A 22,191-nucleotide genomic window follows, 5' to 3' on the forward strand; every position below is an offset into this window, starting at 1 on the left:
ATTCAACCACTCAGATGGCTCGTTGACGTGTCATGGATGTCACCTTTGCTAAAGAACCCCTGAAAAACCCTGTTTTTTTTGTTGTAGAGCGTAGGCAGCAGCAGGCTGGTGCCCGAAACTCAACCTGATCTGATGTTGTGACGTAAAAACTGCATGGTGGTAGGATAGACCTGTTTGTAATGTCTGGTAGTCAGGTAGACACTCAACCAACCGGTTCCCTGCTTCTCTGGATTGTCATCTAATCTTTCCATTAGCCAAAGCAGCGGTCTGAAAAAGGCACGTCCCGATCACGGCCAGGGTTGCGAAACCTTCATTCACACTGCTGGCTTACTTGCTCACTCCATGACACTTTGTTTTGTTTTGCTACTAGTGAAGCTAAAGGACTACAGGACATTTAAAGTCCCAGCAGATTAGAAAAAGACTGGTTTACTAGACAGACTAGTTTTTTGGCTAGGAGCGCCTTAGCCTTGGCTTTGGCTGTAGCTTTAGCTTGTGAGTAGGAAGACGCGTGGAGTTGGGGGCTACAGCCCTACGTACAAGGCAGATGATGAGGGCTTCTTATATGAAGTTCCATCCCACCTTAAATAATGCCATAATGCTACAGTATGGGACATAGCCCCATAGACTAGCCCCAGAATGTAGCTGCTGCGTCATTTAAGGTGGAACGCAGCCTAAGTACTGCCTAAAACGGCACTTCCTGTGCTAAGTGTGAACCCTGGCTATAGATCGCTCCAGCTCCAGAACAAACCTGCAGATTAGAGCCAACCAGCAGAGACTCAGGGGACGAAATCCTAGTCTAGTGTCACCCCGGCTTTAGTTTAGCATTCAGCTTAGCTGGTTTGCAGTACCTGGCTCAGAGCTGTAGGTTCACAATTACTCACAAAGCAGAAAAGAGCAGAAGATGAAGGCAGCTGGCGTCTATAAATAAAGCCATTGAAATCAGCACAGGCCTAACCAAATCCACATGAAATGGATTACGACCTGCAGGTCACAGGAGCCGCCCGCCCGCCCGCCTTTCTCGCTGATTCGATTCCACATCTTGCGCACATACACACCCCTCTCGAAGGGTCTGGTGGCAGTGGCGGATGGTGTAGATGCTGTAGCTCGTAAACACAGAGATCGGTCATTTACAGGCGCGCTGCATCAGCGATAAAACGCTAACAGGCTCCTATAAAGGAGATGAATGGAAAAGTGCTTAATGATGTTAACTCAGGGGCCCAAGGAGCACGAGGCCAGAGGTTGGGAGGCTGTTGAGGCTGTGAACCAAAATGCCATTTTCATCCCGTATTAACAATAACTTCACTTCTCCTGCAGAGGAAGAAGTCTGGATCAATCGGATTGGCCTGGCTGTCCTGTCCCTTACTCGTTCCCACAGTCTGGAGCACTGTCAGGGATTCTGGACCCCGTGAAGCTACATTACACTCTGGGCCCCACAGCTCTTAACAAGTTGTCAAAACACTCAATTGATGCAGTTTAGGGATCCCGTTAGTCACAGGCCCCTAGAAACTTTTCGCCCCCTTACAACACTCCTGGCTGCAGCAGGAGATGGCGTCAAACGACAGGATCTTCTCCAGTACAGCAGAGCTTCAGAGCTTCTACATTCAAGCTTCTTCTACTCGACATGAATACCTAAAGCTGTGCTGTAATACACTAGGTATGATAATTATGCACCTGTCCACAAATTCCTGAAGGCTTTCGGTTTGAACGCCAGCCCAAACTCACTGAGTATCGCTGCTGCGGGTGTGTCTTCAGAGGTGAACATGGTGTGAAAGCAGCCATGGAGTGAAACTTCATGTCAGCAAATATGAATCTGCGTTCGTAGTGACTCGCTTTCTTTATGTACAGACTGTGGAGTCAAAAATTAATCAAATATTGGTTAGTGGAGAAGGACTCTTCTTGTTGACCTGGGAGACATTGAGGAACGCAGCGACCCCAGCAAATCCAGCAAACCCAGCAACTCAAGACAGGACAGAAGTTGATAACCAAAACTCAAATTTCAGTGAATAACAGTTTAATTCCTCTTATTTTTCTTTAAAAAAAAACAACAAGAAACTAATACAAGCTCATTTGGTTACTTTACATACACAGTTTGTGTCGTCTCATTATTCAGTCCATTTATGCGTCGTCTTTCATGCTAAGAACAACATAGCCAACAGTCCGTACGAATACACACATCACAGGATGGGGCAAAAAAAACGAACCAAAAAAAAAAAACCCTAAACCACGCCACCGCTAGGTGGTGCGGTCGGCTGTTTTTTCCGACTTCATTGAAAACTCTTCATTTGTAAAAGCAGTAAAAATTTCAAACTCTAAAAACACAAAATCAAATGAAAGTAGTACAAAACCCTGACTGTAGAAGCTGGAAGAGAGACCGTAACAAGCAAGCCCGTGCTGAGCTTAGGTGGTTTACTCAAGTGCTCGGCTAAAGGCACAGGAGTAGAGTTCCCTCCGAGGGCTGTGCACCGCGACAAGTGGAAGAGAGGCCGAGCTAGAGGGGTCAACGAGGGCGCTGGTGAAATATTCATGCTAAAGCTACCAGGCAGGGACAGCGTGGCCATGAAGGGAGCAGAGAATGAGAGATGTACCGCCGCTCGACTCAAAGAGTTCGTCGGAAGCGGAAACGTTGCTTTGGAAAGAAGAGGTAGACAAGAGGATCGTCAGGTGTTTTCTTCAGATACCTTCCCCACGTCTCCATTTTCACCTGATATGATCTAGTAGGGCACTGACTCAGCAGGACGAACGCAGGAGAGCTCATTTATTTGACTGAGAGGAGTCTATTGGATTGGTCTGGCTTCCCTGCCCATGCGAGTAATAGTCCTTGCTTGCCCTTACAATGGTAGAGTAGTGCTACAGCTAGCTGGAGTCAAGCACCGGTATCTTCTCAAAAAAAGGTTCTGAGGCTGATTGTTCGTACCAGCGGAGGGGAAAAAAAAACAAAAAATGGTGCATATATATTATCCATCCCTCGAAAGGAGGTTAAGACCTGAGAAAGAGGTATTTCCGACTCTACTCGTACAGCATCGGTAAAGAACACGTGTTAGAAAGGTGTTAGAGCACGCTAAGAGAGAAAGCTCCATGGCAGTGATTTTCACATTTCCATTTCTACCCAAACCTTGGTCCTGAGGACACACACACACACACACACGTGGCATATATGTACGTAAGCAGGCCATAGGGTTAGCACCTTAGTCGTTCTTAAAAATAGTGTCATTGCCTTGTAACAGCTAACAGACAACAGTCTTTATTTAGCATCCGGGTTGTCAGTTTGCAGCCTAAAAAAAAATAATAATAATTTTTTGAAATCCACACAACTGTCATGGCAGTGTCAACAAAAGCCCTTCACCGAAGCACGGCGAAATGTGCGTAATCAACAAACGCAGCCACCTTTCTGAAGGGGTTCAGCCGGAGAACAGAACGGAATGGCCCGCAGAAGCCTCCTGGACAGGAAATAGCCGGCTCGCAGATGCACGTTAAGTGCAGCTTAACTCAACACAGATCGAGTGGCTACGTGAGCTCGGCGATGTACAGTCAAGAGCTTGAGTGTATGGAGAGGAAGCTTCTAGTGCTAGAACCTGGAAGAGAGTGCATAGCAGGCTGAGGAAAATAGGTCACAGTGTAGAGCGGTGTCAGACAACAGCAACAGCAGCAGCAGCAGCAGAAGAAGCAGCAGCTGTAGCTATATATACGCTTCCAAGCTGAATCAGTAAGGAGTCATTGGGAATTACCCACTGAATGTGGAGGGAGGTTGTTGTTCTCTGGCTCGCTCTCTCTCACACGCTCGCTAACTTGCTCTTTCTCCTTCACACTGAGCCTGCTGATAGGACCTGGCTCGTCATACCCCCATAAACACGGCTTAAAAGAATGTGTTTCACTTACAGGCCACCAGTCAAACCTGACTGACATCCTTCAGCACCTGTGCAGAACTACCTAGACTGATCTTCCACCAAACTCTGGCTGTAAGAGACCTTTAAAGATCACTGCGGCCACACGCTCAACCACTTCCAATCCAAGCTAACTTTAGTATCGCTTCGCTACGGGGGCATCAACTTTGTCTTACGCAACAGCTTTAACAAGAAACGAAGGAAATTAAAAGCCTCAGAGTTACGGACAAGGAACTGCTCGGACTGCCCCTAATCCCCAAGCTTTCTGGCCAAGCACGATGTTTTGGCCCGAAGCGGCCAAGGAGGCCATTACTTCCTCGTGACTCACTCTGCAATTCCAGATGCTGAGCAGAGATCTTTTTTTTTTTTTTTTTTTTAATGAAGCCATAAAGGTAAAATGTTGTATTGGTTGAACGTTTCCGTTAAATCGACCAGTTGCTGGCAGAGTGGCAAAGACCACCAACGAGCACAGGACTCCCACGAGAGACAGATCATTTTTGGGATATTTCTAGAGTGTTTTTCTAAGCTCAGCACATTTCTAAGCCCTTAAAAACAGTACACCTCTACAAGGCAGCCCTTAGACTTGCAAAAGTTCAAGTTTGTCTTAGCAGAAAGGATAGTTAGTGTAAACCCCCGAAAGGAAAACAGCACTATATTTCACCCTCTTGTGCACTTCAACCGTATTACACTCCAGAAAAGTGTTTAAAAAACCAAAAACAACAAATTTTCAAACAGCTTTTCAAAGGCTATCTGAAGAAACGAGTGTTTTAAATGTCATATAAAATCTTTTTTTTTTTTTTGCTTCTTTAAAAATCAAAGTCAAAACACTGAGTATTGACACTCATTATTTTAAAAACCAATGAAATCCACCTCTAAAAACTATGCTACAATGTTATCTTCATCCCTGAACAGGTGATCAGCTCTATGAAACGAGCTTGGGTAACACTGTACGCAGCGGTATACTCCCACCGGAGTCCCCCATCATGTTGGTCCGCAGTTTGTTGTTCGTTTGGCCCACGACGGGGGGCACCTTAGAGATGATACTGGGGAAGGACGTGCTGTGCTCGGTAATCCGCTTGGGCACCATGGTCTTCTCCCCGCTAGGCACAGGCTTGGGCAGTCTCTTGTAGAGCCAGGGGTGTCGCAATGCCAGCACAGGGGTCATGCGTGTACTGGGTTCCCAGTCCAGACACTTCTTGAGAAAGTCAATAAAAGTGGGGTCATCACAGCCCTTGAGGGCGGTCACCCACTCCTTGCTGCCTGGAGGGCCGCGCATCTTGCCCCGGCGGGAGCGACTCCCATTTAGCACCAAGGTGCCGTTACTGAGTGTGGTGACGGTACAGTAACGGGGGTGGCCTTTGGAGTTGATGAAGTTCTTGGCACGCTTGGCCTGTTCCAGCAGTTTCTGTGGAGGCATACCCAACAGCTCCATCATGCAAGCCAGCTGGTCTCCTTCGTCCTCACCAGGGAAGAGTGGGTAGCCCGTGAGGAGCTCAGCCAGAATGCAGCCAAAGCTCCACATGTCTATGGGCATGCCGTAGCGCGAGCCGAGGATGACCTCCGGAGCCCGGTAGAATCGGGATTGGATGTAGGTGTAGACTCGCTGGTGGTCGAAGCAGCTGGAGCCGAAGTCTATGACCTTGATGCCACTCCGACCTTGCTGCTTGAGCAGAATGTTCTCTGGTTTCAAGTCACAGTGGATGATCTTATGGCGGTGCAGAGCTTCCAGGCACTGCAAGATGGAGTGGGCGAACTTGCGCACCAGAGGCAGGCTGAAACCCTGGAACTTATTGCGCTTGATGAGTTCGTAGAGGTTCATGCTAAGCAGCTCAAAGGTCATACAGATGTGATTGCGGAAGGTGAAGTTCTCCAGCATGTGAACAACGTTCATGCTGCCCGTCTTATCCTGCTTCTTCAGGTGCTCCAGGATTCGGATCTCCTCGGCAGCTTGCCGGTGGAAGCGTTTCTCGTTGCGCACCATCTTGAGGGCTAGATGCTGGTGCAGCTTGTGGTCGTAAACCTTGGCCACTTGACCGAAGCTACCTTTCCCGATTACCTTGAGGAACTCGTAACGATAGGCAATGTGGTCATGAGGCACATGGATATAACCTCCTTGGTCGTCGTCGTATCCACAGTTGTTAGAGCCTCCTGCCACCGCCTGTCTCTTTTTAGCATTTGGTCCCACAAAGTAGATCTCAGGGTAGCTGTGGATCTCCTGTTGCTCCAGTGTGGTCAGCTGTTGCCTGTACTGCTTCACAGCCTGCTCTGCGATGAGAGGCCCTCCTGGCTTGGTGGGCTTGACAGAGCTCTCCGAGGACTTGGCTGAACTGTTGCTGTCCACGCTCCTCTCTTTGGAGAGAGCAGGCTGGGGTTTGGCAGGAGCTTGGCTCATCCCGTTGTGCTGGGTCACACCGTTGGGCTTGCGGTTGTACGAGTCCTCGTACAAGTACTTGACCTTCATCTGTCCTCCTCGGACTCCCAGGTGATCTTTCATCGTTGCCTTGTTCACAACCTTCAGAAAGACGAGACAAGAGAGATGTATGACAACACTGCCAGACTTAAAAAGAGTAAAAAAGGGGGAAACGACAAAAAGTAGACCTGTTTTAACCGACCACAAGAACTTGAAAGTGCTGCTGCACCACAAACATACAGTAACTGGGACAGTGTTATTTAATCAATAGTGCAAACGTGCAGCACTGAACAGAGAGCCAACAGCATTATTGGAAATGTCATAAGGCCTGTTAGGGCTTTTTTTTAATGCACGAGTGATCCTCACAGCTGAACAGGGGGAAAACCTGATAAACAGTCCCAACAATGAGAGGAGGTGACGGTGGAACCAGTGGAGCAGGATGTTCATCGTTATGGAGGACAAAAGGCAAACATTTGAGGTCTTGAGGCTGCTACGAACATTTATAATGAGCACTTCCATCCTGCTGTTCAATCCTAACCAACACACAGAACGTTCAGTCAAAGATCTGACCGGCTATGTAAAGAAAGGTGGAGGCTCCACCTCCAGCTGTAGAATTAAATCTGGATTAAATTGCAATACAAGAAGTACGTACTAAGTGAGAACACGGGAGAACCACAGCCCTGTTTTTTTTTCCACATTCAGGATGTTCAATGGATCATAAAACATTTTGTCCGATTTCTATTTACGGTTCTTCTATAAAAGATCAAGTCTGAGTGAAAAGCTCCACCGCAAAAAGAGAGGGGGGGGGGGCAGTTTCAGTATGTGCACATCAGAAAGGAAATTAGGTCACGCAGATAAATTTATGAGATGAAAAACAGTCAAGACGTGACTGTCAATTGCGGCTGCCGAGAGGGGACTGGAACCGCAGTCCTGAGGAGGAGGAGGAGAGTGACTAAAATAGAAGCAAATGCACGGAGGACTGACGAATGGATACCACAGAGACTGGCCAAATAAATCAGATGTCTATTCCCAGACACCAGCGATCGCGCTGCATAGCTTAGTTATTGCAAAACGGGTACAAGAATGTTTACTTGTAAAACCGTATAACGCTTTCCATTAAGCCTAAGTGATGAGTATTGGGTGAGAGGCATGCCTGAAAGAGTGACACAGGGCTGGGATCCCACGTGGCAACAACCAAAAAAATAAATCTGTTGCTGCTCCAATTCACACACAGCTGAAATTGTTTATTGAGCGTCTGAGGAATACAATTTAATGATCCACTCACTGCATAGAGCCACTGCCACTGCCAAGTACTCATACAGCCAACAGACTGGCTTAATACACAGTCACTGTACAAAAAAAATATATACACTCATATTTATGCAAGCAGTATTATACGTACTGGGTATTAGTTATTACATAAGTGTATGAATCGGACGGGAGAATCGGATTTAGACCCTTACCGACAATTCCAGGTCATATGATGACACATATCATGATGTAAGCAGTGCAGGTCTTATTAAGAAGGCTTAATCAACCCAGTCGAGCCGGCTTGTGCAACTGAAAGTGCATTTTGCTGCCGCTCAGCTGTTTACACAAAGCCACCGCAGGCCTAAACTTCAGGGAGAACCTCAAACGGCTGCAAGTGCCAAAGTCGCACCATGGTGAGACACTGCAGTGTGCGAGATCCATTAACATCTACACTACGCTGCGAAGGGTGTGAAGGGTGTGAGCGGTGGCAGAACGTGTGCGTGCCTGAGCCGCTGAACCACAAGCACGACAGGCTGCCCACCGTGCCGGGTGGGGAGGGGGGTTGTGAATACGTTTAGAAAAGACGAGGAAACGGGTTCATGCTTTGCTAGTGGGTCAAATTTTCAAGCCCACTTATTCTTCACAATGCAGCCCAGCAAATCAGAGCAGTTTCCTGCTCGGGTGGACAATAGAGGAAACTGCTCAGCTGCGTCTCCACTGTTGGACGAATGCCATGGGAGGATGACCTGGAGGATGTGTGGATGTGTACCGGGTCTGTCCTGTTACTGGAGGAAAGGAAGTCTGGACTTACAGCGTGCTTGGACAGGGGAGGCAGTCCAGAAGGGCTCTGTCCGTTCAGGTCGCTGTCTTCGTTCACAATGTGGTCCGTGCGCATGTACGAGTCATACAGGCCGTCTCCGTGTCGAGCTGCGAGACACAAACACACTGCCTTGTCAGCTGAACGTATCATTAAGCAGGCGTGAACCGAGCCTTTCTGAACACAAAACTAGCAGTAGTACAACCTTGACCGCACTGGAGCGTGCATACGTTCGGTTGCTGTGGCGCTCAAACCAACAATAACAATAAATACGGCCAGGAAGCCTCAGGGTGGCATGTAACCAAGTCGCAGGTGCGTCATAAGACGGGCTTCCCACACAGCCTTGTCAACCGATGGTCTCTGGAGTGCACCATTGGAAACATTGGAGCAGTTGGAAACATATTAGGACACATTTTAATGACTCATTGGGAGTTCAGCAGTTTCCACAACTTGGTCGTATTATGTCACTAAAGCCTCTTAATATCTTAAACCGGTCTGCTTAGGAAACACAGAGGATATAGTGGACAGAGTAAGCGTATGGGTGGGTGAAATGAACTTATTAGATGACCAATATCCTAAAAGTGTGCTGAAGAAGTGTGGATCGGATATTGACCCTGAAACTGGACTAGAAACCTGATTAATAAAATATTAGAGGCTTTATCTCTGTATAGGTTAACCTTACCATGAAGGAGGGTGTAGATTTTTGGAATGTCAAGAAGTTACGTCCCTGATGTACACAATGACAAATACACAAATAGGGATGATTATAATAATAATAATAATAATAAGAGAAATCCTAATTCACACAATCCTGTGCTTGGACCCCTTAAAAAGTACAGGGAATTCTGTACTGTACTTTACATCACCTCAGGTTCTTCAGGTCTGTAGGACACAGTGACCGCTACCTGCCTCAAAACATGGTCATCATTACACCCATTATTTGATGGGCAAGCTCAGGAGATATGCTGGAACTGCTGGACCTGCTGGACTCCCCCACACCCAGTCAAGCAGCTATCTACCTACCTATCTATCCATCTACCTACCTTATGTTGCTCTGCCCAGACAGTCGATATCCAGACCAGTGTCAGCCAGCTAATACAGCCAGGGATTGCATTTCCTATCGTAATAGAGACGCCCATAGACATAAATGACTAATTACCTGCAGTGATGGGCCCGTCTGGTTTTCTGCTCAATATCATCATGTTTGTGGCCAGAAGTTGTAGTCAACATCAAACACTTCCTTCCTCTTCTTCTTCTTTCCTCTCCAAAACAAATCCTTTGTGTAGAGAGAGATGGAGATGGAGAGGGAGAGGTGCCAAGACGTGAAACCCCCCTGGATCGACCCTGGATGTCTCAGCAAATGTCACAACAGCCTCATGGCATGGTCTAACACTGCAAATAGAAGAGCTAACCAGCTAAAATCTTGTCCTTAGTTTATTATATGAAGGCTGATAGAGGCGAGGCAGGGCTGGAGCATGATCCTGACCCTGGTCCACCAGTGGCTGGGAGTGTTTACTAACGTTAGCTAGCCTAGCTAGCTAGCTAACCCAGTCCCAGTGCCACCCCGATGTCCACCACGGTCGCTCTTCGAGCTTTTCAGAGTGTGAAAAGAGCCTTTATCTAACAAAAGAAGCATCCCAGTCAGGAGAAACGGCCAAAAGTGGAGAGCAGAAGAACCCGGGACCTCCTGGCGCCGCTAGCTAGAGCCAGCAGCTAACTAGCGCCTGTTAGCTCCGCGGCTAGCAGCTAGACGCCAACTCCGCTCTTCCGGAGAAACGGGGCAGTTGAGGGGTCCTGTTTACGACGCAGGGCAGTCCTCCCCTCAGGACATAGTCAGCCAGCTCCTAAAATCGGAGGCTCTTCGGTAAAGCTGTCCGAGTCCGAGACTCCGAGCACGGGCGTGTTTTCTTAGCCTGTTGCTAAGAGCGTCTCCTGTTTGGCCACGGCGGCGTCACCAGCAGACAAAGTGAGGGGTGTGGTCAGGGGAGTGGCCGGGGGCGGGGCTATGCTGCGTCATCCTGCGTCAATCCGCCTGAATCCGCCTGAATCAGCCCATCTGCGCCCCTGCAGATTACAGGCCGCTTCAGAAACGTCACCAGATGCTGAGCATGAACTTTATTATGGTTTATGATAATAAATAAGTTTAATAAATCGTCTGAATGTTACTTGTACTTGTACCCTTATTTAAATTTACTTACCCCTTATTTAAATTTTAATATTTTTGGGGATATCTGCCAGTTGGGATTTACTTTGTGGTCAAATTTGTCAAGTCAAGTCAAGTCAAGTGGGTTTTATTGTCATTTCAACTACATACAGAGAACACAGTGAAACGAAACAACGTTCCTCCAGGACCATGGTGCAACATAGACAAACAAGTGCGGACAGACAACACAACACTACAGACCAGAGGATAATAAATAATGACGGTAGTGTGCAAATTGTGCAGTGTGTAATAGATAGAGTCCAGTGAGGTAGTAAAGTTATTAGTGCAAATGCTTGTGCAAAAAATGCTTCTCATGTTATCTGGGGTAAATGGTTGGAAAGAGAGAGAGAGAGAGAGCGGGAGAGTGTACATGTACCAGAAAGATATCAGTTCAGAAGTTGAGTTGTGTTGAGGAGTCTGATGGCTTGGGGGAAGAAGCTGTTGCAGAGATGACAAGACATTAGTGTTGGACATGGATGGAATTTTCTCTTCGCCTTTAACCCATCCGTGCAGTGAAAACACACACACATACACACTCACTAGTGATTAAACCCAGTGACACACGGTGACAGTGAGCATACATGCCCGGAGGGGTGGGCATGAAACTAGCCATTGCTGCAGCATCAGATGAACAGGGAGGGTGAAGGGCCTTGCCCAAGGGTTCAGGAGGGTGGCAACAGTGGCAGCTAGATCAATAGAAATGCAATACAAATACAGATGTCAATTTACAGTTAAAAGGCCTTTTCCTCTCCTGTAAAGTTGCCAATTAAGAGATTTGTGTGACAGTGACAATATATGCTATGATTTAATATGGAGGCAGTGGTGGCTCAGTGGTCACCGGCCTATAAATGACAGGGTTGTGGGTTCCACTGTTGGGCCCTTGAGCAAAGCCCTTCACCCTCTTTGCTCTCTGGGTGCGTAGTGTGTGTGTTCATTGTTATTCATGGGTTAAAGGAAGAGGCCAAATTCCAAATCAGTGTGTAGCAATTAATATTATAATAATTTCCCAATAATGCAATTAACCCATATATGAGTGTGCATGTAATTTGATCATAAATGTATTAAATTCTAATAGTGTAATAACCTGCCTAATAATGTAACACAGGGTTCTTGACCTTTAATGTAGCACAGTTTTACCTATAAAGTTGAACCTTATTACATTATAAGGAATTAATATCATATTCAGCTTGATCATTTGTAATATATCACTGAAACAAATAGCAAGGCCAGCTTAGGTTAGGCCAAACTGGTTAGGCTGGTTGAGGGTATGTTTTTGGTTGAGTTTAATGGTTTAACTGATCTACAATCTGACCAAGCTAGACCACTAGTATGACCATATTAGAGTGACCATGCTGGGTGACCAGCATGACCAAAATCGAATGCAACATACACTATGCTGGGAAAGGGCTGGTTAACCAGCTAGCTAGTTAGCTTTACCCAAACTGACCAGCTTTTCTACCACCTTCACCATTAAACGCAAGCTCTGACCAGCAGGATCCAGCTACCAGCCAAGAAGCTGGTCTGGCGCTGGGTTGTTTAGCATGGATCTAATTAGGGATGCACCGATCCGGCTTTTTCAGTTCTGATACCGATACGATACATAAACTTTGCATATCGGTCGATACCCGATACCAGTCTGATACTATTGCTGAAGTAATAAACCGTATACTAAACCGTACACCTCAACATGTGGGAGGGACTTAAGGCATCAGGACTGACTTAAACATTACTTTATATAATATAACAAATTAACACAGATATAAATGTACTAATTTGCCATTTGTCATTAATTTATTTGCACATTTAGTGCAGTCTCACACCAACAAATTAAAGTGAAAGGATCGGCCTAATTATCCGATACCCGATCCAGCTAATTTTGTTAATATCAGGACCGATATCCGATCCTAATATCGGATCGGTGCATCCCTAGATCTGATTACATTATTCAATTTTATTACATGTTTGACAGAGCAATTAAATGTATTAGGTGAAAACGTTAAGTTCATCAAGCAACAGAGCTTCTGCTTTGGTTGCAATGACCTCTGAAGGGGCAATCCTTCATATTACAGCACCGAAGATCTACAATGGTGGAAATGTTAAATTTAGCAGTGTCTAACTCAGCCCTGTAAACATTTCTTCCCCACCGGCTATAAATAAACATATAAAAGACAGACTCCAAGATACACAACCAGTCAGAACCAGTCACCGTTATCTTTATATCTCTGCTATTCCTGTTGCTGAGGTAGTTAGTCAGCTTGCTAAATGCTAGCTCCCAGTTCTTTATAATGAGACAATATCTAGACAAAAGTATTGGGACACCTGCTCATTCAGCATTTCTTCTGAAATCAAGGGTATTAAAAAGACTTATGTTGGAGTAACTGTCTCTACTGTCCAGGGAAGAAGGCTTGTACTAGATTTTGGAGGAGCATTGCTGTGAGGATTTGATGGCATTCAGTGACAAGATAGTTAGTTAGTGTGTCAGGATGCTGGATGATGATCACCACCAAACCTCATCCTCACCCTTATCTCCTCAAATCATCCGAAAAGTATTCAATGGAGCACCATCATCCATCATTCCAGAGAGCACAGTACCTCCACTGCTCCACAGCTCCTCAATGCTGGGGGGCTTTATACCCCTCTACTAGTCCACGCCTGGCATTAGGCAGCATGGAGCCAATAGGTTCATCCATGTTGATCTGCTCCAGAGAGTCCTATTCTATTGCCAGCACTTCTCTACAGGCACTACACAAACTGTGTGCTGAATGCATTCATTAGAAGGGGTGTCCACAAACATTTGGACATGTGGTGAATGCTTACTTTTGGGGTTGATAAGATAGCTAGTATGTCATTACTAAGTATATTAGCATTAGCAACAAAGCTCAGTGGAACCGTGGGCTGGATACAAGGCATGCTGACCCATGTCATAGGGCCATATCAGCTCCGTGCTGCAGCATAAACGTGCCTTATTGACTTTAGTGTTGTAAGACTATTTACAGCCTGGACGTAGCTCAACCTTGTTGGCTCTGAGGGGAATGTTGTGCTAAATCGGGTCGGCCTGTGGCAGCACGGCTGTAGTAGATGCTATTCTCAGAGGTCTAGCTGTGGAAGAAGGGCCCTGTCTATATTTCCTGCCATAAATAACATATTGACACCATTTTCAGGTTGACCCCTTGGCAGCTGACTCTCTGAAAGCTCAGGAGCTTGGGCGAACACTGGAGCTCGGGACTGGACGAAATGATGGACATTCACAACTGGTGGCTTTTGTGGCCGCTTGAAAAGCCTCTGAGTGTCCTCGACAACCTGTATGCTTCTTCCATGTATGGGAATATATACTATACACCATGTCAACACCATGTTTTTACTGAGAGTGAGTGAGAATTCACTGGGTCTGTCAACATGACTGTGATTATGGGACCCTGCAACTTGCAGAAGTCTTTCAGGGTTCTGGGCTGTTGCGGACGCTTGCATGGTCGTAAAGGTACTGTATGAAAGAGCTTCTTGTAAGAGCCATAAGTAGCACCACATCAGATGATTGACCACATCAGCGTGGTCACTGATAGCAACCACTGTACCCAGTGTACCCAGTGCAACAGATCTGTTTATGGAGTAAGGGTTCCCTCTGCTGGTCATATCTGGTACTGTCTCTGACCTGCATTCCTCAGACCTGTTTTTAATAGGACATGCTGGCATTTAGCAAAGGAAAAGAAGGGTTAACAATATAATAGCATGACATAAATACTATATAATATAATTACAGCATAATAAATGAGTCCATCAGCAGCCGGGTATCGAACCCACACCCCTGTCATCAATAGCCCGGGTCTCTTACCCCCACTGCCCCAAAAGCACTAAAAAAGCACTACCCATACAAAACCTGCTGTAGATCTTCAAATACAAGAACCATTTATACTGTAGAATAATCTGTAAAATTCAAGGGCATCCCACTGCAGGAGCTCTGAAGGAGTTCTTCAGAGATGTATTTGATGGGGCAGCTTTGGTGGTCCTGCACTGTTGTTAGGAGCAGGGGTGCCATATAGGAGGAGGGGGTGATTCTAAGGGCCTGTGACTGACAGGGACCCTAAAGAAATATTTGTTGTGGGGCCCTGTGTAATATATATTTATATTATGTATTTTATATATATATATATATATATATATATATATATATATATATATATATATATATATATCATGGGGCTCAAATCCCAGACTGTGCCCCTGCTGGTTAGGAGTCTCATTTTATGTCTAATTTCTTGGACAACTCTTGGTCAAGTACAGGTTACTGTAGATGCTTAAAAGTAACACCTTTTGTAGATCATCACATACAAGAATTTGTGATGTTCAAAAAGAAAGCCTTCAGTAGATCTATAAATACATTAATAAATCAATACATTTATATTTATGGTATTTAGCTGACGCTCTTCTCCAGAGCGACTTATAAGGTTACTGGTATTACAGCGTCGGGTCAGTGTAGAGTTAGGAGTCTTGCCCAAGGACTCTTATTGGTGTAGTGGTGCAGCATAGTCACCCAGACCAGGAATTGAACCCCAGTCTCCCACACAGTGTGGTAGCTCACTGGGAGGTAGTGGTGTTATCTGTTGCGCCACAGCAACCAACCTACTGTAGATGTTTAAATACACTGAAAACCGTTTGCAGATCTTTAAACACATGGAAAATCTACTGTAGATCTTCAAATTCAAGGAAACCAAGTGTAATAATAAATGTTCATGGTGCCCAGGCATCACCTCTGGTTAGGAGTCTCTTAATTTTGTGTCTTATATGCAAGTGGATGATCTTCCATCTAATCTCCAAACACTCTAAAGGAGGGTAAATGTAGCGGAATCAGAGGGGCAGAGGCAGATGAAAGGATGACCTGTTTTTATTTCATTCTTTACAGCTTTAGAGACGCTCTACAGATTTAAATCTTCCAAACAAAAGATTGCCAGACAGCATTGATTCGCCCACAACCCCAAATTTACACACACACTGAGAAAAGTGGATCATAAAATAAGTTAAACACAACACTCTCACACACACCAGCACACTCTCACTCAGTCGCTCTCTCTCTCTCTCTCTCTCGCGCTCTTACACATTGATCCTCAGAGTCCCACAGGGAGCTGAGAGTTCTGCCACGCTAAAGCACCAGGTTCCTGCCTCCATGCTTGTAAGTCTTAGTCTCTGGACAGGTGGGGGGCTACTGGGGCAGACATACAGAGCATATATGTATATGTGTGTGTATATATATATATATATATATATATATATATATATATATATATATATATATATATACATACATACACACACACACACATGCTTTCAGGTCAGGCTACACACAGACAAAAGGCACTGCCAGCAGGAACATGGCCGTGAAGGAGAAGCTCCGTGGTCCGTTCTGCTCGTGGCTCAGTGTTGTGCCTCCCATCCCCTACGAGGCACACCCACACAGCAGAGGCAGATGCAGAAGCACTAGGGGCAGCGCAGGGGCAGAGTAGTGCAGGGTCAGGGCAAAACAGAGACCTGAAAATGACTTTCCTGGCCATGGTTTTTAATAATGTGTCCTCAGCCTTATACAGCAAAAAATACCCAGTGTTACATTTCCTGTTACAGTGTTCATTACTCCAGAACCTCTATCTGCCACATCTGCGCCATACAATCAGTGACCACTGGCGGTCATTGCAGCAGGCTTGCTTGCACTGAGAAAAGAAAGGGAAACCAGTTAGCTTAAGCAAATGTATAATGGAGGCCAATGGGCAGCAGCTTTGACTTCTATTATATTCTATATACTTCTATAACCTCTATATATTCTATAATATTAACCTTATTTGTGGTGTCCCACAGGGTTCAATTGTAGGGTCTATGAAACTGATGTGAAATTATGAGAGAATTTAACTGATAACTGAAATTATGAGGGTAAAGAACTGAAAGGTGGGTGTGTTTTCTGTAGTAACCAACTGTATGCCACAACCACAGCAGATAGAAACCAGTTAAAAGCTGCTGAACTATCTCTTTAACTATCCCTAACCCAAAAAAAAACCCTTTCTGAAATTCACCGCGGTGATATTTACAATACAACGTCAGCCTGTTTGGATTGTCCCACGGCTTCTAACGAGCCTGAATGTGCTTCTGCGTTGGGCAAGAGGGCTACAGCACAGGCTGCAACTCACGGCTGTCGTCGTCAGGTTGTACAACTCACATCGTTAGTCTTCCCTCGTTAGCCCATCACCTTTCTGTGCTTTCCAGTAAAACATCAGCATGACCATAGACACAGTTATGATACTCTTACAGTGTCGCAGACAGTGAAATCACACACACACACACACACATCCTATGTTGTACATCATCATCAGTGCTGCAGATTTTTCAAAATTACTGAATGGGTCCGATGGTGAGATGTAAACAGAGTCTTTCAGAGTGGCTCGGTGGGAAATGGTTGCAACGTCTATAAAAATATAGCCATTTTAATAACTGTCCAGTTATTAAATAACTGTCCAGTTATTAAACAGCCAGAGCCAGACCTACAGGTGTCTTCCACGGTATAAGCAACCAACAGAAGTGGTCCTAAATGACTTCAAGTATAATTGTGTTAGATTAACGTACATGGAAGTTAGAATATTTGAGGACTCCTTTCAATATAAAGGTGCTATAAAGGGTTCTTTTAGCGATGCCATGGTAGAACACATAGTTCTTTATGGGACCAACAGTGTTTCTTCTATGGTATCTCTCAAAGAACCCTTTATAGCAGCTTAACATTTAACAGTGTGTCATAAAATGTCTCAGACCGACGGGAGTCTAAATTCATAGCCACTGAGCCTGTAGCCCAGATTATACAGTAGCCCAGAGTGAGCCTTACAAGTTTCAGACGTCTGGTTTCAATCGCCACCGCTATTAGTTATAAGTAAGCAAGCCTCCTCAGCACATTTGACATCAAACCACCCTGAAAAACTGTTCACATCTTAATGACTGAAGGATGCAGAAATTCAGAAATTTTGAAAAATGAATAGACTTCCCCTTTAAGAAGCACACTTTTGTTAAAGTATTTTTTTTTTCAAACAGAAAAAAGGGGAAAGCTCAAAGCTTCTCGAACCCCCATCACAGAACAGTCAGGGCAGGATTGTATATATATATATACACACTGGTTGACCACTTGGTGGCCTATGTTGGTGTGCAAAATCATAGAAGTCTCTAATCTACAATACACACGATTTACATCACCAGACATATCCCCCTACTGCCTCGATTAAAAAAATACCTAGGGGGGGTTATGCCTTGATTAACTTTGGTGTAATATCCAATACGGTGTTTCTCAGCCTAGGAAAGACAGTCCCCAGCCTCGGTTTGCCTGAGCAAGCTCATACTTCACTCTTCTCTCGCCGCCGGAGTGCTGATCTAGGGTTGGATGCCATACGGTACACTCATTTCCTAAGTTACTATGTGCTAACCGTCCAACTGGTCCAGAAACGGCACTCCAACTTTGAGGTCATCTGCGAATTAGGCCGTTCAGAGCTCAGACCTGTCGCCATCATCTTCTCTGTTAATTCTAAAGGACTGTTTATTCATTCATAGCATTGCTGCAATTTGGATAGTCAACAGGCTGGTCAGTGAGGTCACTGAGGCTGGGCGCTTCCATACGCTTTCATAGCACACCGAAACAGATGACGCATTCCCTTCTATTGACTAATTCCCACACACTAAATGCTCTTTCGTAACAGTCTACACGAAACGCTAATAGTTCACATTTCTGTAGGGCAACGGTTCAAAAACTGCGTCAGGACATGCGTATAATACATTAGGCTGGCAAGAAAAGCATCCCAGATCTTTTTCCAATGTACACATGCACGTATATGGATGATATACAGTGGTCGCCGGTGACAATCGTCGATCTTCTAAGCTCTAATGAGAGTAACATGTGGTCTACTGTCGCTTCCTAAAGAACGAGACAGGCTGTAACCTTTGATAAGGAGGAGTATCTATTGATTGAGGCCGTGTGATTGGATCTGAGGAAGCTGCGGCCAAATGGCTTATTGACTTTGCACAGGAGGGCGAGAAGTCAGCGGAATACAGTACACTGTCCACACTGTTATTAATTAAGAGGTCCCCAGGAGTATGGATTAAGTGAGTGAATGAAGAGACAGCATTGATTGTTTTTTTTTTGTTTGTTTTTAAGAGTTTAACAGTGAGCTATGGTTCGACCTGGATCTGCCTCAAGCTTTTACACCTCAATCCCGGCCTCGCATGGCTCCGTTCGCAGCCTTAAAGAAAGTGAGAGCACCCACCCACCTCGTTCCTACCTCTCCCGGATAAAGATATCGAAGCGCAGAGGCCGCAAGAGAGAGTCAGAAAGTCATGCTATAAGTAACACTTGCAGTAGCAGCGGTAGCAGCAGCAGCAGCATCATCGTAAAGAGAAACGTGAACAGACCCGAGCCAACAAAACAAACGCACGACCCCCCCACCCCCCAAAATCCCCTCGTTCAAACATCTAATCCACGTCAGTCAGAAACACACTCCATTCGCCAGTGTGCCAAAGTTTTGATTGGATCCCCCCATTCCCCTGCTCCGTTTGTCCTGCTCCTCCCTCCTCCACCACCCTAGTCCTCTCTTAAAGGTTCAGAGCTTGTGATGGAGGGGGCTGGGGGTGTAGAGGGATGCTGAGGGCTGTCAGAGAGTCCTGAGTGGAGAGGTTTGTGAGTTCGTTGATGGATTCGGAGAGTCCAGAGTCCGCGGGCGGGGCTCCAGGCGGGCTCAGCGAACCTCCCGCTCTAGCCGGGCTTGTTCTGGACCTCCTGTAGAGCCTCCAAGAGCTTGTTTTTGTAGGCTACGTAGCGCTGCTCCACCTGCTTCACCCGCTCCCTCTCCTCCTTCTCCAGGATGGTCAGGAAGTTCTGCAGCTCAGGCACGGAGAACGCGTACCACTGGATGACAGAGAGAGAGAGAGAGAGAGATACTCAGTGAGACGTCTTTTTTCCAGCTCCGGGTTCTAGAGGACTACAATGCCTTCAACCAAGGAAGGGCTTGTTAATTAGATGATTGGCTGGATCAGGCATGTTGGGAGCAGGGTAAACTCTAAAAATGAGCTGGGCAGGGGATCCTCCACAACCCTGGATGATCAAATAACTCACCTCCACTTCCCCAGTCTCGTTTTCCTTCAGCACGAACGAAAGGCTCTCCAGCTGGGGGCCGGCCATCAGCCGCAGGTACAGTGGGTGCTCAGAACCTTTCAGCTTCTGGAGGAGATCTGGCACAAGCAAGACACGCCGGCTTTAACACACTCCCATATTTCAAGCAGCAAAGTGAAAGCAAAATGCAAAGGACATCAAAAACAGGAGTCACATGGTTTCACACTCACAATGCAATCACACCCACTCTCAGACTCTCGCGCACCCAGACCTCATCTACACCCGCTCTCACACTAAGGCTCAACCGCTCACCCTGGCCGTCCCGGTGTGTCCTCCTGTAGAGGGCAAATTTCTGTGGGTTGTCCTGCACCGCATACTTCTTGAGCAGGCCCTGGATGACCTCGCTGACTGTGGTGATGCTGCTGATGTGCAGCTGCTTGACCGTGTCGCTGGGCATGTAGAAGGATGTGCGCTTGTCCGAACCGTCAGCAGCCTGATTGAAGCCCGGGCCTTTCCCTTCCGGGGAGAGCACGGTGATGGGCCGCCGCAGCATCAGATAGACCTTAATGAAGCCAGTGTAGGTGCCGTCGTCAGCCTGAGGGGAACAGAAATAGAGGAAAATGCGTAAAAGAGGTGCGATGCTATTAATTATTCTCTCTAATATCCAGCATTTTCTGCTGATATTGGCCTAAAACCTAAAAGAACTACTAACAGTTATGCACTCATAGTAGAAATCTCTGTATATAAGCATAATGTAATTCGATTCCTTTACTTTGGGGGGGGGGGGGGGGGGGGCCTCTAAAGCGTCCACTCTTCCACTATCAACCAAGGATTGTTGGTTCGGTTCCTGAGTCATGCGGCTTGCCATCAGAAGCCAGAGTCAGAAGGAGCACAATTGGCCTTACTCTCTCAGAGTGGGTGGGTTGATGGTCCTCCCTCTTTACATCACTCCCAGTGTGATGTTGGTCAGTGCAGGCCGCGCCTAGCGATGCTGCATCAGCAGCAATTGGAAAAGAGGCTGTGGGTGGCTTCACATGTGTTGGAGGAGACATGTGCTAATCCTCCCCCTCCTAGTGTTGCGTTGTTGGTGATGGGGGGGGGTCACGTGGTTGGGAATTGGGTAATTGACCTTTCATAGTGGTATGATGATTTTCACTTCTTGTTTGCCTGCCCCCATGTGCCATTGTCTCAAGCTCCTCACCTGTTTTCAATCTATTTCTACCCCCCTCTTGTTATCTCCTTCAAATCTTTGTATAAAAAAACTTTGTATATCTTTAAAGCAACTTTACAGGAAAAGGAAAGAAAATCCTTTTTAACTTGCAATGGAGTCATTCTGGTCCATTCATCATGAAATTTGTACCCAAAGTAAATAACAACTGCCAGATTCACATAATGGAGAAAAGTGAAAATGGAAATACAAGGTTTTTGTATGCGACAATATAGTATTTTGCAGTCTTTGCTTTGTTGGGATTCCTCAGTTAGAAGGCTAACTTAAGCCCAAAGATGAAGACTGCAGAACACTGAAGAGCTATTCTATTGGGGGCTCAGCGGTTAGAGCTCCGGGCTATTGATGACAGGGTTGTGGGTTCGATTCCCGGGCTTAGCAAGCTGCCACTTTTGGGCCCTTCAGCAAGGCCCTTCACCCTCTCTGCTCCTCTCTGGAGTTGGCTGCCCACCGCTCTGGATGTGTGTGTGCGTTCACTGCCCCTAGTTCACTAGTGTGTATGTGTGTGTTTACTACCACAGATGGGTCAAATGCGGAGGACACATTTCGCTTGAAAATAGCTCAAACATTTTATTTTCACCAGAATCATTGTAAATACTTTATGGAATTTTGGTGAAAATTAGAAAACTGATGTAATTCAACTGCCTCAATCTATTCATTTAACTGTCCAATCTTTAGGTTGCAGCAGATGGACGGATGCACGTTGATATTTTGTTATATTTATTTTTTCGCTCCTGGTGGAAAGCGGTAGTGGGAATCAGGGAATTCCTGATTTTGGGCACATTTCCAACACTAAAAGACATCCCATCTTCAACCTAAGCCTGATAATGAATAACCGGGACCCTAAAGGACCAAACATCTACAGTATGATAGACATTATATGTATTTATTGAGAAAATATATTTAAAAGTCTTTGCCTCTTTCCATTCAATAACTGATTACCCTACAGTCAGGACATGGAATTCGCACCTTAAGCCACCCCCCTTCCGAAGAAGGACACACTTTACACATGCATTTCCAGGCATCTGAGATGTATCGAACTGCCCTTTGAAACGAAATAATCACGTGAACTGCGAGCATCGTCTTACCACTGTCACTTCTCGAAATTTACTGAGGGCAGTTAGAAGGGTGTCGAAGCTAAGAGTAGCAGTGTTGCATAAAGTTGCTTTAAAGAGTTAAAAGATCCTAGAAATGTCCTTTAATTGAGCACGAAATAAAAACTACTTAAGTAGCAGTAGAGAACTAGGGTTGCTGAAGTTCTGATCTTAAATAAGGATGCGGCACAT

General features: G+C 45.8%; 2 protein-coding genes across 4 annotated transcripts in view; both read right to left on the bottom strand.

Moving 5' to 3' along the window:
* Positions 1 to 1,994: 1,994 nt before the first annotated feature.
* On the bottom strand, positions 1,995 to 10,293 carry dyrk3 (dual specificity tyrosine phosphorylation regulated kinase 3). Its single transcript, XM_072666282.1, has 3 exons — positions 9,519 to 10,293; positions 8,354 to 8,469; positions 1,995 to 6,393 (listed from the first exon to the last, which is right to left on the bottom strand). The coding sequence occupies exons 1-3, from the start codon at positions 9,559 to 9,561 to the stop codon at positions 4,804 to 4,806; spliced, it is 1,749 nt and encodes a 582-aa protein (XP_072522383.1). The 5' UTR covers positions 9,562 to 10,293; the 3' UTR covers positions 1,995 to 4,803.
* Positions 10,294 to 15,425: 5,132 nt separating this feature from the next.
* Positions 15,426 to 22,191, bottom strand: part of rassf5 (Ras association domain family member 5) — a 71,354-nt gene continuing 64,588 nt past the window's right edge. For all 3 annotated transcript variants that reach the window (XM_072665870.1, XM_072665871.1, XM_072665872.1), the window contains 3 exons: positions 19,993 to 20,275; positions 19,684 to 19,799; positions 15,426 to 19,476 (listed from right to left, as the gene is read on the bottom strand). In XM_072665870.1, coding sequence (XP_072521971.1) covers positions 19,324 to 19,476; positions 19,684 to 19,799; positions 19,993 to 20,275 — 552 coding nt within the window. In that variant the 3' untranslated portion in view covers positions 15,426 to 19,323. The remainder of the gene's footprint in view (positions 19,477 to 19,683; positions 19,800 to 19,992; positions 20,276 to 22,191) is intronic.

The sequence above is a fragment of the Salminus brasiliensis genome, chromosome 21 (assembly GCF_030463535.1).
Source record: "Salminus brasiliensis chromosome 21, fSalBra1.hap2, whole genome shotgun sequence".
In the NCBI taxonomy this organism is placed as follows: domain Eukaryota; kingdom Metazoa; phylum Chordata; class Actinopteri; order Characiformes; family Bryconidae; genus Salminus; species Salminus brasiliensis.